Source organism: Phallusia mammillata, chromosome 6, assembly GCF_965637545.1.
Source record: "Phallusia mammillata chromosome 6, kaPhaMamm4.hap1.1, whole genome shotgun sequence".
Lineage (NCBI taxonomy): Eukaryota > Metazoa > Chordata > Ascidiacea > Phlebobranchia > Ascidiidae > Phallusia > Phallusia mammillata.
Window position 1 is genome coordinate 10808974 of NC_137257.1, and position 18466 is coordinate 10827439.

At 37.1% G+C, this 18466-nt stretch overlaps 1 protein-coding gene and 1 non-coding gene across 5 annotated transcripts; one reads left to right on the top strand and one right to left on the bottom strand.

Annotated features, from left to right (window-relative positions):
- Nucleotides 1-700: 700 nt before the first annotated feature.
- Nucleotides 701-18039, top strand: LOC145234679 (xanthine dehydrogenase/oxidase-like). Of its 4 annotated transcripts, none has more exons than XM_080099391.1 (35): nt 701-1641; nt 2298-4334; nt 4556-4765; nt 4953-5106; nt 6301-6365; nt 6417-6516; nt 6609-6666; nt 7030-7126; nt 7186-7294; nt 7361-7529; nt 7650-7727; nt 9245-9354; nt 9508-9745; nt 9938-10095; nt 11857-12066; nt 12123-12307; nt 12369-12537; nt 12614-12703; nt 13116-13230; nt 13416-13594; nt 13667-13789; nt 13877-13983; nt 14053-14173; nt 14268-14395; nt 14462-14549; nt 14711-14838; nt 15042-15192; nt 15497-15651; nt 15873-16038; nt 16179-16307; nt 16398-16525; nt 16684-16876; nt 16996-17184; nt 17753-17920; nt 17977-18039. In XM_080099391.1, exons 6-35 carry the CDS (start codon nt 6439-6441, stop codon nt 18037-18039), a joined length of 4080 nt encoding a protein of 1359 aa, XP_079955517.1. In that variant the 5' UTR covers nt 701-1641; nt 2298-4334; nt 4556-4765; nt 4953-5106; nt 6301-6365; nt 6417-6438. The 4 variants fall into 4 exon arrangements, with proteins under 4 accessions (XP_079955517.1, XP_079955519.1, XP_079955520.1 ...); XM_080099393.1 differs by having other exon boundaries at nt 6420-6516; XM_080099394.1 differs by having other exon boundaries at nt 702-1641; nt 2298-2409.
- Nucleotides 3801-3874, bottom strand: Trnas-gga (transfer RNA serine (anticodon GGA)). The gene has a single exon. It is a non-coding gene; the product is annotated as a tRNA-Ser (tRNA).
- Nucleotides 18040-18466: the final 427 nt, after the last annotated feature.

Below are 18466 nucleotides of genomic sequence, written 5' to 3' on the forward strand. Positions count from 1 at the left end.
CGCAGTATGATACAAAACATTTAGTATAGATTTACTACAATAACACACACTCCAATCAACACTGCGACAAAACGCGTTGTTTACTTTGCGAATGTACGCATATGTCTTTAATGTTGATTTTGGCACTATCCGCGTTGCATTCACTTTAATTTGCAGAAATCTTTGCTGGTTCAATCTTTGCAATCTTTCCTTTTCTTATCTTGCTACTAAATAGACAAACACTTGGTGACCACACGCAGTTACTTTTGGTCGTGCAATTTCTTTTCATTTTTGAAGAGTGGCAAATATACTATTGAATTGAAATCCATTTTGTCATCCGAAAATATTTGATCAGAAACCTAAAATGTTTGCTGTAGCTCTTGGTTTCAACCCGGTGGTGAAAATATTTGAAAATCAGGGTAATTTTGTAACACTAGCGGACTGTTTCAGAATCTGTGTAGCAAAGTGAATTTTGTATTTTTGTGTGTTTTTCATTTTTGCGGCACATCAGACACGTCAAGGCAATTTTGTCTTTCCTTTAAAGTCTAGCGACCTTAGATGTTGCGTTTTCTAAAACCATCCGCCCAACACACGCAATCGTAAAACTGTTTCCTGTAGCCGCCTTCGTTGTACAATAATTATTATTTTTGTTTCGGAGCGACACTATACCTTCGCCCCGAGTTACAACAACGCGTTTTCAGTTGACTATATATTTGCGTTTGCTAATCCAAAATCTCGAAACCGATCTCAAACTTGTCTCAGAACTGAACTCAGACTACGCGCTTTATACGCTGAGACCTAGACTTGCACGTGTAGCGGTCATGATATTAATGTGCACAAAGTTTATGTTTAACGTTAGCATGTTGTTTGCAATAATGTTGCACAGCATGTAGGGGAAGTGTTTAAGGTTCGCAAATATTAGACAACGACGGCGCAGCCCGGAGTGCAAAGGCAAGGCCAATAGCACCCGTTAATGGCGTGTAGCCAAGTTTTGCCGAATTTTTAACCTCTTTTTAACTGGATGCAAGTGTTGGTATTTCCGTTCTCATGCAAGTCATAAGATGTTTTGATTCATTTTGTTATTCTAGAATGTTCTGCACAAACATAAGGTGTTTGTTCATCATTACGCATACTTCCTCTTGTTTATACAGTCGTTTCCGTTTCAAGTTTAAAGTAGAACACAGCCGCTCGTACTTGAGAAGAAGCATAGCAGCTCAGTCGAGGGCGCTATGACTTTATAAATTGCACCTTTGCCATAAAATGAATTCTATAACTTAAAGGAAAAAAGGTTTCACGCAATAGCCAATATTTTGCTCTACTATATATAGCTTATTTTCGACTTTGTCGCCGGTGAATTCTGGGTCTATTCTTAGACTATTTTTAGTCATCCGGTAGTCTATTTTCTTCTATTTTTCTCCCTTTGGGGAAGTGGAAGCTGATTTAATCGTCCGCCTTTGAAACGTTTACTCAAGAATACAAGGAAAGAAGAGACACCCTGTGTGGCTGTTAATCAGAAGCTGTTATTGAGATACAAAGATCAGACTCACCAAACAATTTGCAATGAACATCATAGTTTACACTGTAGCCGCCTTTCACAAGTCGCCATCGAGGCAGGCATGCCTACACACGTTACTAAACGAAGTTATCACCAACGTAATACCGGTACGTTTGTTGCCACTTTACATATTTGTTTAATACACCTTGTTTTACGTTCTAGTTGTTATTAGTCAGATGAGTTTTTAATTTTGTGGAGTCAGATAGCGCACTTTCCATCTTAATTTTTACGATGCATAACACTGCATATACTCGCAAATAACCCCTTTTTGCAACATCTGTGAAGTTTGCGCGCTGGTAAAGGATGACCTGATATCTAATTTACCTGCGGAGTTCAGTCCAAGATAATCAAATGTTTGTACTTGTCAACATCAAAAAGGGATGTGTTGCTCCCTCTTGGAAGACATTTTGTGCTGTCGCGCGAATGTACTGACTATAAGCCGGTGGTACTAAACGCGTTTCAGGCCATCGATTTGAGTACCACTGGACGGCCGGCCCAATTTAAAGTATGTCGTAAACAATTTTATTTTCGACTTTTAAGTAAGCAAACATAACAAGCATTTTGACTCGATATTAGCCATTTTTGTGACAAAAATTTTGTGACTTAACAGTTTTGACACATAACAAATCTAACCACTTTTCTACAATAAAAATGAAGCCATTTCAATTTATCACGAAGTACAGTAGACGTCCAGTGGACCAACCGAAACATCATCATTGACCACCAGTTGGATTGAGCATGTATTTACAATGATTTTCTTCAGATTTTCCTTGAGTCACCTGATCCGGAAACCACTTTAATGCAGCATATTTAAACAATATCCTTATACGATCCAATTCCAATCAATCCTTTACCGAGAATTATTACGTACAAAGGTACTTATCTATTGCATTGTGTCTCATATCTTAAACAGGTTTGTTATTCAACGAATCTCCCGCAGACAATAGAATGTAAAAAAGAAAGATTCTTGCTTCTGATCGGTTGAATATAAGACTGTTTCATAACAAAGCAGGTAAAAAGCATCAATCATTTCTGTAAATAACAGAAATATATATTTCGCCTTAAATAAGCAGACATCGTCAGTTTGTGAAAAAGCAAACACGTGGTGGACTGTTGATATAAGGTGGTAAAAATTAAAATAGTTAAACCACCTATAAAATTTGTATCTCTACATTAAACAACTGCGAAGCACTGAAGCAAACCACGACCAGCGAGTGACAACAAGCGACACGATAAAAAACAAGAAAAAGGAGACGTAATACAACCGATAAGCCATGAAAAAACACACACGTAGAAAAGTAATCTACCCTAAGGCGATCAAAAATAAGATAAAGGGCGTAGAAACAAACAATGAGCAAAGACCTAACGCGCGGTAGAATCGTTTTTTAAATGTTAATTTCCGCCTTGGTTTTGTTTAGCCATTTGTCCTCATAAATATCCAAAATATTGACTGCAGGCATTTGTACAAAAACGACATAAAAACGCAGGTGGATTTGCGGTTTGCTCTTTAGTATCGCATTATGGTTTTCCGCATAGTGACGCAGTAGCGCAGCTCGGTCGTTGTTTGCCGAGCAGTCGAACGTTTTAGTTGCGCGATGTCTATTCCACCGTGTGGAATACTTGGTCTTGGTTTGACCGACATACTGCTTACCACACTTGTGTCTCATAAGTCAGAATAAGTAAGCTTGCTGCAGAGAAGTGTTTATTATTAACAAAAAATATGCTCTCAGATTTATGTTGTTTGCTGTTATCCTGCATTATTTTCTAATTCGGTTTTTGCGGTTCCTTACACACTTGAGTGTCCCGTTAAAAAGGTGATCCTTTAATTCCTTTCTTGGGCAACAGAGGAAGCGATTGCACAATTATTTTATTGTTTTAGTATTGTTTGTGTAGTAATAAATTATTAAGTTATTCCCACCAAAGAGTATTAAAAACATGAGTGGAACCTCTGACGTAACAATAGACTTTTTGGGTTTTTCGTTTGTCCTGCGTCACGGTTAAGTGCATAGAACTTTGTCAGCATTTTGCTTGTAGTTTGCTATATATAGCAAACTCAACTATAGTTGAGTGCGCAAAAGCGGCAAAACGAGCCATATGTGTTTGTGACTACATCACATGTTTCGAATTTTGTGCCAAAGGCAGAAAAAAAAAACGCTCATAGCAGTATGGTCATCACAGTACGCCAGGACCATTGAAGGCGCTATACCGAATCAGCAGGGCACCAAGCATTCACCACCATATGGCAAGGCGTAGGCTAGAAAAATCTAGCCTGCGGTGGGATTCGAACCCACGACTGCAGTCTTTCCGGGACTCGCGCTCTACCAACTGAGCTACACAGGCTCAGTGGAGAATCAGCCGAAAGTCGAATCACAAGCACCGTTGCCTGTCTCGTATGCTGCACATGTCAGCTTCGTAGTAGGGGATCGCCAGATTGACCAGTATCAGTTAAGATGAACATAAATTCATAACTGGGATCAGCCCTGAAGCGTCTATGCAGACAGCGATCACGGCACACTCATATATAAATCACAGTACGCCAGGGCCATTGAAGGCGCTATACCGAATCAGCCGGTCACCAAGCATTCACCACCATATGGCAAGGCGTAGGCTAGAAAAATCTAGCAGTATGGTGGTACTAAATGTAGTTGGTTTTCGTTTATTCGCGCTCTACTGCAACGGGATGGCGAAAGAACTTGATTTCACTTAGTCAGCCACTACTGATTTCAAAGCATACAAGGAGGCAAAGGGACTAAATTCGTGCAACTGTGGAAAAATGATTCTTGAACATAAAGTGAATTAGGTATTTGTAAGGTTTGCATAAAAAATGTAAAAATTGTGTACAAAAATATATATTCAACCACTCATTTTTATTTTGAAGTTTTTTTTATTAAATAAACATGTCTATGCTCTTTTGTATGCCACATTTTGATATCTGGATGTCACAATTAACTATATTTCATGTTACAAAAAAAAAGAATTCATCTCAGTTTGTACACAATAAAATATTTTGTATACATACAGATCGGACCAACACATTCAGCCTAACCAAAACAACCATGACACCATGCAAACCGACGAATTATATCATTGATTGGGTGAAACTGGATGTCCCTTGCTTTGAGCGATTTGTGGATTGTTTACACTCGTTCGAGCACTACTGGGTTTATCAAAAGCACAAAATCAACGTAAAGTGGAAATAAAGTGCATTTAACCAATATTGACGAATAAAAGGTATAACTACAACAAATATATAAAACATACCGCCATACGAAAATAGTTTTAAATAAGCTTAAAAAACATGCAACAAAAATAAAATTGTTATATACATTTGTTGTAATACTCAATTAACAGTAGGTTTTTCTTTGTTTATGTCTTTGCAACAGGAAAATCGTTGGCATCTTACATTTTTTTTTACCAGTAGGGAAGCCAGTGGAAAATCAAAATAAGTCAATATGTTTGCCGACTGGACCCTAGTAATTTATGTCTAAATTCCGCGTGAAAAGGCGAAGTTCGTCGTCAAAAAGAAGAAAAAAAAACAGTTGCAATGATGGGGTCCGACAGTCCAATTTGGGGTAGGTAGTAGGTGTTTGTTCATCATTGCACAAACTTCCTCCTGTTTATACTGTCGTTTCCGATTCAAGTTTCAAGTATAACACAGCCGCTCGTACCTTAGAAAACAAATAGCTCGGTTAGAGGGCGCTATGACTTTATAAACTTGCACATTTGCCATTAAATAAATTCTATAACCTAAAGAGAAAAAGGTTCACTGTAAACTAAAATTTTGCGCTACTTTAAATAACTGTTTTCTGCTTTTTTGGCCTTCGATTTTTCTCTCATTGTGGAGGTGAAAGCTAGTTTAATCGTTCGCCTTTGAAACGTTTAGTCAAGAATGCAGAGAAAGAAAAGAAACGCTTTTTGTATGCAGCCAGGTTTTTTTTAAGGTTTGGTTTGGGTGACCGCTAAATAGTTTTAAGAGACCGCAAGTGTTTCATTTAAATACCAAAAAATAGCCATTTCCAAATTTTGGGAAACCGCTGGAGAAAACCGAAACGGTCCCCCCAAACACCTTAAAAAACACTGTATGCAGCTATCAATTACGTGCAATGCAAAACTCAGGATTTCAAGATATAATTCGCAAGAGAACCTCAAGAATTTCAGCACGCTCTAAAGCGGCTAGATTTTTCACAACTTCAGAACCAATCGCTGAAGGCGTTTAGGCAGGTGGACACACTGCCCCAGCCAGGGTTCGACGTTTAGAGCTATCAAGCGAAGCGAAGCGTGAAATAAACCGCTGGTCAACAATTCAAAACGCAGTTCCAGTTTTTGAGTGGGTCTGTGATAAGTTTCATTCAAAAACATTTGCCCAGCTGTTCATTGGAGGCACAGATCGCGCCAAATGAATTCCTAGACCGACTGCATAATAACTTAGTCGGGGGTTCGCTGAAGAGACTACGACAAACTAGATTTGAATTATACTAAATAATTATCCTGAGTACCGATTTTGGGGGCGCTTGGCAACACAATTTCGGAAATCTCTAGTCTATTTATTTGTGTATGACTTGCAATGAATTAAAACCATCACTGCTTTGCCTGTCCATTCATTGCTTAGCTTTTGCAAACCTTGTTTAATCAAAACAGTGGTCAACATTCATCATCGATGTTCACCAAGCATGGTATTGTAGGGTTTAAAAAAATGTTTCGTAATTACGCCATTTATCCGTGGCAATAAAATAAAGACATTGTGTTGAATATTTTGTTTTTATTAGGTCACATTGCTGTAAATTGGAATCAATCTAGCTGTGTGAAATATTCTACGCCAGGGCAGCATTCGGTAAATATTAAGGTCACATTTTTACTCACCTCCTACTAACATTTGTTTCAGCAGATCTAATCTACCATATAACATGGGAAAAGAAGAAGTAAGCATTGACTGGGAGGCTATGTCAAGCGACGTTTTAGTGTTCTACGTAAACGGTAAAAAGGTTCGTTAAAAATATCTTGACATTGTAATACAATAACGTTACACAAATCACATAGTCTACTCTAGACATACATATAATTTATTACATTACAGATTATCGAGAAGTCACCTGATCCGGAAATCACTTTACTGACGTATCTGCGAGTAAAATGTAAGTTACTGCTGCGCGTTTAGTACCTTAGTGCCGAATCAAATATGTTCGCAAAACATTCTGTCAAATTTTAGACGACAAACGAATGAACAATTGTTTCTAGTTTGTGCTTAGTTTGTTTGTAGTTGGTGCCTGTAATAAAATTTAAATATTGTTGTAAAGGGGCAACAATGAGAAATATGAACAAAGTGTGTGGAAAATCAATTAAAATACAACCGTGAAAATAAAAAGTATGTAAAAACAAACAAAAATATATTTAATCCATAAAATCAGGAAACCTATAATAAAAACAAAAGCAGTGATGGTGTATTATCCATAACAATGAGCGCTCATTGCACTAACACATGTGCAAAATACATGCAGTGCGTCTTACCGGATCCAAGTTAGGATGTGGGGAAGGAGGATGTGGAGCTTGCACTGTTATGATCTCAAAGTGGGATCACATCAACAGGAAGATCATGTTAGTTGAACTGTGTATTATGCAACTAAGACGTTAACAACAAACTACTTTCTGTGCAGCCATTTCTCGGCAAACGCGTGTTTAGCTCAAGTTGTTTCAGTGCATGGATGTGCTGTTACTACAGTAGAGGGAATCGGCAGCACCAAGACCAAGTTGCATGCAGTGCAGGTATTGCGGAAAATATATCATTTTATTTAAGATGTGCTAATTCTTCCCTCTTGACAAAAAAATCAGGAGCGACTTGCAAAATTTCATGGTTCTCAATGTGGTTTCTGCACCCCCGGCATTGTGATGTCAATGTACGCATTGTTGCGTAACAAATCAGTGCCAAGTGCTGAAGATATCGAAGAGTGCTTGCAGGGAAATCTATGTCGATGCACAGGATACAGACCTATATTAAGTGGTATGTTTTTTACTGGGGCAAAAAGCTTTTATCCTGCCCCATCTTGTTTTGTTTTTTTGTTTAATTTTGAAACAATTTTTTTTGAAAAGTAAAAAAGCAAAGACCTCATTGCCTTTTCAGCACTTAATACGTTCACCGGTGGGACATCTGGTTGTCCGATGGGAATAGAATGCTGCAAAAACAAACAAGTTGCAAACGGTAATGACTTGGGCATTGCTGTTATATGACAAACTGCTACATTTTTCATTTTTTTATTTCGCTTAACATAGTGTGCATAATCTGCTGCCGCGAAGACATTTTTGCAGCCTTAATTTTAATACATGTGTATTAAAATTAATGTAACGGGGGCATTTAATTCATTAAACTTTTTTGATAGACATTTGGCTTTAAGAGACTGGCCTAAATGGATGGTTTAGGCCGGAAACGTTACTACCGGTCGTATGCGTTACAGTAGCCCAGGGGTCACCAACCCTATGCCCGCGGGCACCTGGTCGCCCGTTGGATCATTTTCAGTCGCCCGGTGAATGGTTCTAGAAATAGCCTGCTTCTGCACAAAATCCTGTGCCTTACGAAGATTGTATTAGTAATGCAAGGCGTTTATCTAACCATGGGCATTTATTCCTTACCAAAGCATTGTGCAACAATCGTGACATTCGACTGTTACGTCATACGCGCGGTAATAAATGTCAGTTAGTGAACAATATTTCGTTACAATATTTCCCTGCGTATTTTGTTTGCTAAAATGTTGTAGACTGGGGCTCAAACACGCGGGCCACATGCAGCCCTCCATGAGTTTTTGTTCGAGCCACGAAGCATTGGAAATTGAAAGTTGCGCTTCACTAGGGGGCAAGTGTAGGTCCGGCGAGCGACTAAATGTGATACCATCGAGTTAAAGTGTTAATTACTAAAACGAGTACAAAGTTTGTCAGCAGTGCTGTTTTGAAACGACACAAATATCAAGCATAAAATGATGACAAAGCTGCGGCAACTGTTTTTTACAATACTTGATTTTTTTAAATTCAAATCTGCAATAAATTAGCGTAATGAGTTGCCGAAATAACGACAACCCAACGGAACCAACCAGCGACACAATTTTTCGTCGCGACCTAGTGTAGTAGCGTCCAGGACCGCTTAGTAAGAATAGTAATAATGTTTTGAAAGAAATCGGGCTCTATTTTCGTTTGGATGAAATTCGTGACATGTAAGTTTGAACAATATCACTTTGACAATGACACAAAACACATTTTATTTGAACACATTGCTTCAACATGTTTGTACTTATGTTTTGAACTGGTAGCCCTCGAGCCATTTGGTTATCTTAAGGTAGCCTTCGGGTTTCAAAAGGTTGGTGACCCCTGCAGTAGCCAAACGCGTTTTTATAAGTCTAATATATGAGAACAATTAAACAAACAGGCCACAAAAAACGTAACAATGTAGATGGTAATGTCATAAACATTAAACTGATTGCCAAATCGTTTAGCTGAATCAATAGATATAGTAAGGAAAAATCTAGTCTTTCTGGCGTCAGTGGATGCGATAGTATCAGAGAAACATTTTTTCTTTACATCAGTAATACAGTAATGGAAAACATAGAAACATTTGGCAGCCGTTGGTAAAATAAGAACCTTTGATGTGGCCGTTATAGCCTAATTGTTTACCCCTAGCTTATTGGTAGACTACAACATCCGGGGCTACTTATTTATCATGTTATCTAGGAACATCTGATAAAAATTCGCTGAGTAATGATGATCCCCATTCTGCCGAATCAGTTTGTTTCAGCAAATACGAGAGAACACAAGAAATCATGTTTCCACCAGACCTGTTGGTATGTATGTTTGCTGGACAAAGCGTTAACGTGGCCTCTTTATGAATATTTTTGTGTACCATGCGTGGTCTCATCCTTAAATGAAATCAATTTGTTAACTTAATCCGTTGCAAAACTCTTAAATCTTGCAAACTCTTAAATCTTTTTTTTTAGATAGAATCCAAATCTGAGGAGCTAAAAATACTAAAATTCGTCGGAGAACGCGTCACGTGGTTTCGACCTACGTCACTTCAAGGGTTGGTCGAGTTAAAATCCATTTACCCTGATGCTCAGTTGGTGAATGGAAACACTGAAATCGGGGTGGAAGCAAATGTTCGGGGGCGATATTTTAAATATATTGTAACCCCCCTTGACGTGAAAGAGTTGAAAACAATATCGGTGGACAAAAAAGGTATTTTCTGTAGTTTAACAAGGTCATTAACATAACTCAAAACCTTGTCAATGTGGTATCAACACCTTTGTTTATTGGGTATTTCGATTTAATATCACTGTGTCTTGTGAAAATTAAACCGAACTATTTGGGGGTTTATATTAAATTTTACGATTTAATGACCATTACAAATATCTTGCATAATTTGTACAGGAGTAAACATTGGGTCATCATGTACAATCAGTCAAATTAAGGAGGAACTTCAGAGCTTCATTGATTCGGGAAATTTTCCGAAGTATCAAACACAATGTCTGGAATCCCTGGTTGAAATGATTTATTGGTTTGCTGGTGATCAGATACGAAACGTTGCGGTGAGGTTAAGAAATACAAAATAGATACAAGTAAATGTTGTGATCTTGAGTGAACATAAACGAATTTAATTTGTGTTGTGCAACGTATTGGTGCCCCGAGTAAGCAGTCGGTGGTAATATTAGTAAACGTCGGAATAGTGCATCCAAAAAAGATTTTTTGCAATCATCAATCTATTTTTTAAAAGTACATCTGCAATATTATAATTAAGATATACTATGTATAAAGCTTTTCACTAATTCTGCTCATTGCTACTTTTACAAGCTTACTAGTAGGATTATTATCACTAAAAATTTACATAATTTTCGCATAATCAACTAATTTTGTTGTTTCGAATCAAGTTGGTAGCAACATGCTGCTGTTTTTTCTTTCAAATTTAGCTGAATAATGTTTAAATGTTCACTTAACTACAAAATGATCCGAGACATCTAATTGTATTTCACATGTTTTTAACTTTTCCATTACTTGCTTGATTTGAATTTTGAAGTACGTAATACTTACTGGGTGCAGTTAATACTGGCGTGGAGTCACTGGAGTGTAAATTATTATGTTGTTGGTTCTGCATTTGTTTATTTTTTAGAATAGGTTTATTACGATGGAAACACACGTTGAAGTGCTTTTTTAAATTTTTACGTCACAAAAACACCACTTTATTGTTTAACAAAGTTGATTATCCACATATAAGGTATCTGAAGGTATATAGGCCCGGAAGGTAATAAGGCCCACTGCTAATATTTTTTATGTGCCAGAAAAAATGCTTCGGTTTTGATGTAATTTTAAAATATATATGTACTTAAAATGATTTACAAAGTTTTGGACCTGCAAGTTATATGTAATTGTTATCATGACCAATCCAAATTAAGAAGTGTTTATTTTCAACTTTTTATTATTTTTTGTTAAAATTGGTAACAAAAATGAAAAGGTTGTGTTGTCGAAATAAAAACTTATATTAGTAATGGGGTCATTTTAGTTTAATTGGAGCATTATCCGATCTGTAAAAAAGAATTACTTCAAATAAATTTTATTACGGTTTTGTTTGTCAGCCATTGCTTGCAATAAGGCCCAACGATAATTTGTCATTTTCTCAAGTGTCTTTTATACTGAAGGCGACTGATATGCACAAAATTTGCTTTTTTGCTTTCTTAGGGAGATAAAAAGTCCGAATAAGATGTTTGTAGAAGTAATCTTTCATTGGTATTTTTGGTTATCAAATGTCAAGGGATCGTTTATTCTTTTTTTTAGTACCTTCAGATTAACAGTTATATGTCTTAGTTAACAGTACATGTGTAATATGAGTTAATAACTATGCTTGTTTGAACTTTTATTTGACCGAAGCATAGTATAAACGAGTCTGATTGGTTTCTAGACTATTTTTAAAAACATGAAAATGTTGGGCTTTATTAACAGCATAGGTTTGTATTAAGGCCCAAGTTTTAATTTTTTTAAAACTGTTATCCTACAAAAACAAAACTTGCAAACGTCCTCAAAATCTAATGGATGCTTAATATCAACCTCTGCAACAATCATGCCGATTTTGGCCTGGAACGGTTAAATGGTTTTTCAGTTATACGCAATAGTTTTTTAATGGGCCTTGTTAGCTGCAGGTACCTGTGTTTAATACTTACGAAACAATGATTGATTGAAATTAAGCAAAAATTATTTGATAAACTTTAAATCATTAAAACTTTCCAATACGCCATTAATTATATACATTTAATAAGCCCCTAACAAGCGTTTAATGGCACAATAAACATTTAACATAGGCGATTGGAGGCAACATAATGACGGCAAGTCCCATCTCAGATCTCAATCCAATCCTGATGGCAAACGAAAGTATTGCTACGTTCAGATTACATTCTCGTGCTAAAGATCGACAAGTTTTGATGGATCAAAGTTTCTTCCCCATATACAGGACGACATGTGCAGAGAAGGGCGAAGTTCTTATTTCTGTTCATCTTCCATTCAATGCCAAGGCAAGTATTTAATAGAGGTATAGAAGTGCTGAATTAGTTACAACATTTTCAACTAGGACCAGTACATGAAAGCTTACAAGCAATCCAAACGACGGGAAGACGATATTGCTATCGTGAATGCAGCCATGCGTGTCGTCTTTCATCCAGGAACTTGCAAAGTGCTCAAATTTGTTGCCGCATTTGGTGGAATGGCTGCTACTTCAGTTATGCCAGAAAATACCATGCAAAATATGATTGGAAGGTCGGTGTTTCTATTTTTTTTAATGCATTAGTCTTTCCTTAACTTATTTGGCTTTGTACAGAGATTGGAACGAAGCTTTATTGGATGATGTTCTGATATGGTTGCGAAAAGATCTTCCGTTGCGTCTGGATGCTCCAGGAGGGATGGTGGAATACAGGGAAAGTCTTGCAGCAAGCTTCTTTTTCAAATTCTTTCTTTATGTCAAAGATTGTCTCATTAAAAGTGGGCTGGTGAGGGCGTTAGGAAAAATTTTGAAATCTGATTCCGAACCTTGAAATTCATATTGATTATGTGTGATATCTGTAGGTTGAAAATAGTTTATCGACTCAAAATGTTACAGCATTTGCGCCATCAAATACAATTCATGTTCCAATGAGTACAAGGACTTGGCAAGATGTAAGTAAATTAACGTTAGTCGTGATTTACTAAATGAATTCTGCTTTAGTAACGCAGTTTAGATATGAGCTGTAACATCATATTAACATAGCCGTTACAAAAGCTTTTCAGTCACTGGGTGCCTTTGTTTTTTTGAAGCACTCAAATTTTGACGAAAATGTTCGAGTCGTGAAATGCTTCTTTTGCTATTTGTAAGGTCATGTGCACCGTGTATAATTTGTCAAAACAAGTTACCTAAATTTGAAGTACATCTTACATGGAGACTAAGGCATGCTTGTTTTTATAATCTATATTTATACGTAATGTGTTGACAAGATTTTCCAGTGTGTGTGATTTTCTGACCAAATCGTTAATACATGTACACTAATTTCAAGATCCATTTACATTTTACACCATATGTTGTGTTTTATAGGCGACACATGGACAGCCGCATGATGACATGGTTGGTCGACCAATCCAACATGTATCCGGCTACAAACACACAACTGGTGAAGCTGTATATGTTGATGACATGCCAACATTTTCAGGTTGGTTTATAAAGCCCGCTTTTTATCAGAAGCAAACCAAATTGTGCTACTGCAAAATATATTGACACAATCACAACGTTCTTTCTTCTGTTATACTGGTGATCAAAACCTTGTCCGAATTGGGTTTACATTTTCTACTTTTGGGTCATTTGAACCCGAGCTGCAACGTTTAAAACTGTTTCCAGATGAGTTGTACTTGTGGTTGGTTACAAGTTCCCGACCTCATGCTTACATCAAAAAGGTTGACATTAGCAAAGCAGTGACATGCAAAGGATTTGTGACGTATGTAGACCATCGTGACGTGCCAGGAACCAACGAAATATCGATTTGCGGCGATTTGTGCGAGGTGTTTGCAACGAGGAAGGTAAACTTAAAATGACTAGCATGCAAACTCAGCTAAAAAGTATGGTTTGAGCAGTTATGTTTGTTACCTCAGGTTACGTGCATTGGACAAACCATTGGAGCAGTTGTAGCTGACACACAGGCTCACGCTCAAAGAGCTGCTCAGACGGTGAAAATCGATTACGAGGATATATCACCTTTAATCATCACCATTGAAGTAATAATTAAACTTGACATAAACATGCTTGTTTGTAACACCTGTTTTGGAAAAGTAATGTGTATATTTTTTCATAATTCTTTGAAGGATGCTATGCATCATCAGTCCTACTTTGACATCTCCAAGAAACTAGTTCATGGTGACGCAATCACTGCCATGGCAACGTGCGATCACGTGATTGAGGGAGAAGTCAGGTTAGGTGTAAAATGAAATCGGTAGCAGAAGACGATTTGTGTGTTTACGTTTTGTCAATAAATTCACAGAATAGGAGGTCAAGAACATTTCTACCTGGAGACACAAGCGTGCATCGCAGTTCCGAAGACCGAAGATGGAGAAATAGAGATGTTCTGTTCATCTCAAGATCCATCTATGCTTCAACGCACGGTATTGTGTAATATTATAATGACGGGATTGGCTAAATGTAACGAATTTCATGTTGAATGTTATGAATGGTATATTTATGTGTGATTTCTCACAGACGGCAACATTGCTTGGAGTAGAAGCAAACAAAGTGGTAATCAGAGTTAAAAGGATGGGAGGAGGATTCGGAGGCAAGGAAACTCGGTTTCTCGTTGTCAGTAATCCTGTAGCAGTTGCGGCACATAAGTAGGTTATTAAAAGAAAAATGGCATATCGATGCATGATTAGATTAACATTACTAATATACCTAAGATGTGGCAAAGCAGTGAGATGTATGTTGAGCAGAAAGGAGGACATGATTATCACTGGAGGGCGTCATCCATTTTTCGCCAAGTACAAGGTCTTAATTTTAAGAAAACCTGTTAAGTTAGTTTATTTACTTTGTTTGTTTGTATCCGTGAACTAGGATCTTACAGACCTATAAAATTTCTGTAGAGGGCTGATGATCTAGTAATCTACTTTGATGTTATGCTTTAAAATATATGTTGTTTTTCGACACAGGTTGGATTTATGAGAGACGGAAAACTTGCGGCTTTAATTCTTGACCTTTATAGTAACGGCGGTAACACACTTGATCATTCAGAATCTGTACTAATTAAAGCAATTTTACAGAGCGACAACTGTTATAGGTGAGTCTTATTTATTGTGTTTAATGCCCAAATTACAACAGCAACAAATGAGAAAGAAGTATGTCGGCTTTTAATTGGCCATTACTGTGGGCCAATGTTCAGTGACTTTTAGCTAATTGACTAATACTGGCTTTTAGGGTCCTCCACCACTCCATATAAAATTTTGAAAGTAGATCAACCTGTATTAAATTTTTTTCTCATAGAATGCCAAATGTTCTGATACGGGGGAAAATTTGCAAGACCAACATTTCTACAACGAACGCCTTTCGTGGCTTTGGTACACCACAAGCAATAATGATAGTTGAGACTTGGATGACGAGAATTGCCGAATCTTTAAACATGACACATGAACAGGTTGGTAAGAGGTACAAATTTGGGCTATGCAATGTATAGGGGTGACTTGTTAAAATTACGTTATGAGTTTCTGTAGGCTATAGCCTACAACATATTTTTTTCGACAATCAGACGACAGCCCGAAAATTAAAAATCGCCCTTCGTCGTTTCATTATGCAGCAAGACGAAACGCAATATTTGAAAACAGAGTCATCAGTAATTTAACATTTTTGTAAGCGTGTAGCAAAAGGTTAAAGTTACTTTCTGCGCAAGGCAAGCAAATCTTTTATAACTAGCTTCAATTCAAATCATGAAAATTGTTCAGTTGCGGGATTTAAATATGTACAAGGAGGAAGATGTAACACATTTCAACCAAAAACTTGATTCGTTTCAAGCCAGAAGATGCTGGGAAGAAGTAATTGAGAAATCAAAGATGGTTCAGAGAAAAGAACAAATTGCACAGTTTAACCAACAAAGCAGGTTTGCTTGTTTTTCAAATTAATATATTTTTTTCACGATAACAGTTAAACGAAAGCCAGGAAATATGAAATGTAAACAAACCAAAAAATAATCACATATGGTCGTAGAGTTTGCACATCATTTTGGTAAAAGAGAGCAGCAGTGTTTTTGTTGATATATTTATTTGTCCTTAGTTTTTTGATACTTTTTATTGTCAACTTACTGTCATATTCTATATATAGGTGGCACAAAAGAGGCATTGCCTGCATTCCGCTACAATATGGAATAGGTTATCCTTATAGGTGGTGTCATGGTGGTGCATTAGTTCACGTTTACAATGACGGTTCAGTTTATTTATCACATGGAGGGACTGAAATGGGACAAGGATTACACACCAAGATGTTACAGGTAATACTTGCAGATTTTTTAAATTAGCAACAACACGATTTAAAATTTGTTCTGTTAAGCAGATTTAAGATTTGTTTCTTTTGTAAATTTAATATCACACAACACAAATAGAATATTAATCATAATTGTTTGCAAAAAAGGTTGCAGGAAGGTGCCTTGGCATACCTTTGTCGAGAATTCACACACGTGAGACGAGTACAGCTAGTGTTCCCAACACAAGATCGACAGCAGCAAGTTTCAGCACAGATCTTAACGGAATGGCAGTGAAGGTGTGTTGGTCAAAGTCAACCTATTTTGTTGGCTGAACTTCAAACAATCAACACATCCAACAAAGAATAACCAAAGTTCGTTTGTTTCAGGATGCGTGTGACACGATTATGGAAAGACTACATCCGTTGAGAAAACAATATCCTGACTTGGAATGGAACGATTTGATAATGAAAGCTTACAATGAACGAATCTGCCTCTCTGCCACTGGTTATCACAAGTGAGAACACCAAACTCAACTAAAAATCCGCGCAGTAATTGTGTCGGCAAATACCTTCATGTTAATGTCCCTTGCCGTTGGATACTTGTTTTTTACATTCTTCAAGTTTAGGGGGGTGTATATCAATTAAAGCATAAGCTTTATCTTCTTTTCTTTAGGACACCTGGAATGTTTTCCGCATGGGATGCTGAAACAGGCATAGTCGAAGGTCGCACTGCTTGTTATTTTTCGTACGGTGCAGCTGTGTCCGAAGTCGAGGTGGACTGCTTGACCGGTGATCACGTGGTGCTTCAAACTGATATTGTGATGGATGTTGGAAGAAGTATTAACCCTGCTATCGATATTGGACAGGTGTGCAAAATTTCAAAGACAGTACATTCACCCTAAACAATAATTCGATATTAATTATAGCAATATAAACCGGATAAAAGACGCGAAAACTTAGTAATAGACATATTGTTTTGTTGCAGATTGAAGGAGCGTTTGTTCAGGGTTACGGGTTGTTTACCATGGAGGAGCCCTTGCACACCCCTGGTGGTCAAGTCATTACGTCAGGACCTGGAGTGTATAAGATTCCTGGTTTCGGAGACTGTCCACGAAAGTTCAATGTGCACCTTTTAAGAAACTCTGATAATGACCGAGCAATCTATTCATCTAAGGTACAACACCAAAGTTTAAATAAATTTTGTTGTGGTTTAACTTTAATTCTGCTTTACTATGTGCAAATTAACAAGCCTGACCTCTGGTACAATTTACTGAGAATTAAATTCAGACGAAGTAGGAATTTTTTGATTTTAATTTTTAACTGTTGTTACAGAACTATTTCGACTGCTTTGTAAATTTGGGTAAACAATCTTTTTGGTGTTGATGTTAAAACTCAACCGACCCCTTATGCCTAATTCTTTCTTTCACCTAAGTTTACGTTTCTACTCAGAGCTAGAAAATAGAGGGTAAAGGACAACAACAATAAAGTGAAAAGCTTAAGTGGATAAAGATTGAAGACAGTAAAAACTAAGTCAGGTGTGAAAGTGAAAAGTGAAACAAATAAGCAGACACAGATGTTCAAACAATTGGGTAGAAAATGTTGCATAATCAACATAAAATGAAAGTGAACAAAAACACAACTCGCTGCTATATTTTATTCTTGCCTATACAAAACATTAACTTATATTGTTTGACTAAACGTTTTTAAAAAATGTTGTAACATACCAATATATTCACTTGTAGGCTATAGGAGAACCACCACTTTGTCTAGCTTCTTCGGTGTTTTTTGCAATCAAAGACGCGATTGGATTTGCTCGGGAAGAATCGGGATTGCTCGGATGGTTTCAACTCGACTCCCCAGCAACGTCCGAATCAATCCGAATGGCATGTGGAGATTGTTTCACAAAACAGGTTTGCGTCCGCAACTATCTCTGTTTGTACTAAAGTGTAAAAACAACTATTTTTAGCATGAACATCACATAAACCTCAAAGAAGAGAAGCACCTAACATCATGGAGCATTCGAGCCTGATAAACACTTCTGTTCTGAATCACCTTTCTGTGGTTTTTCTACTGCAACAATATTATATTTAATTGCTTTCGAGTTGCAGCGGCTGCTTGCCATAATTGAAGTACGAATGTGCACATGCTATGTATTGATCTAATATAATTCTGCTCTTAAAATAAAATGCAAAATATGAGCGTGATATAAGCAGAGTGAAGACCGACAGTTGGCGACAGACTTCGGAAACATATATACTTTTGCAAAAACAACACCAATTAAGTAAATGTGGAAGAACCGCTGCTTTGTTCGAACCTATAGCTTCAACAATGACACCACCGCCATCAGATTGTTAAACTTAGTCAAACCACATGGCCACATGGACTGCTGTTAGTACACATTGCCGAAATATTAAAATTGGGTGTCGAAAAAGTCCAAGAACATATAGCTGCTTGTT

Coding starts and splice junctions, on each gene's coding strand:
- LOC145234679 (XM_080099391.1), top strand. CDS start 6,439: ATGGGAAAAGAAGAAGTAAGCATTGACTGGGAGGCTATGTCAAGCGAC. Junction 7,127..7,185: donor CACATCAACAGGAAGATCAT/GTTAGTTGAACT, acceptor CTTTCTGTGCAG/CCATTTCTCGGCAAACGCGT. Junction 13,984..14,052: donor GTGATTGAGGGAGAAGTCAG/GTTAGGTGTAAA, acceptor ATAAATTCACAG/AATAGGAGGTCAAGAACATT.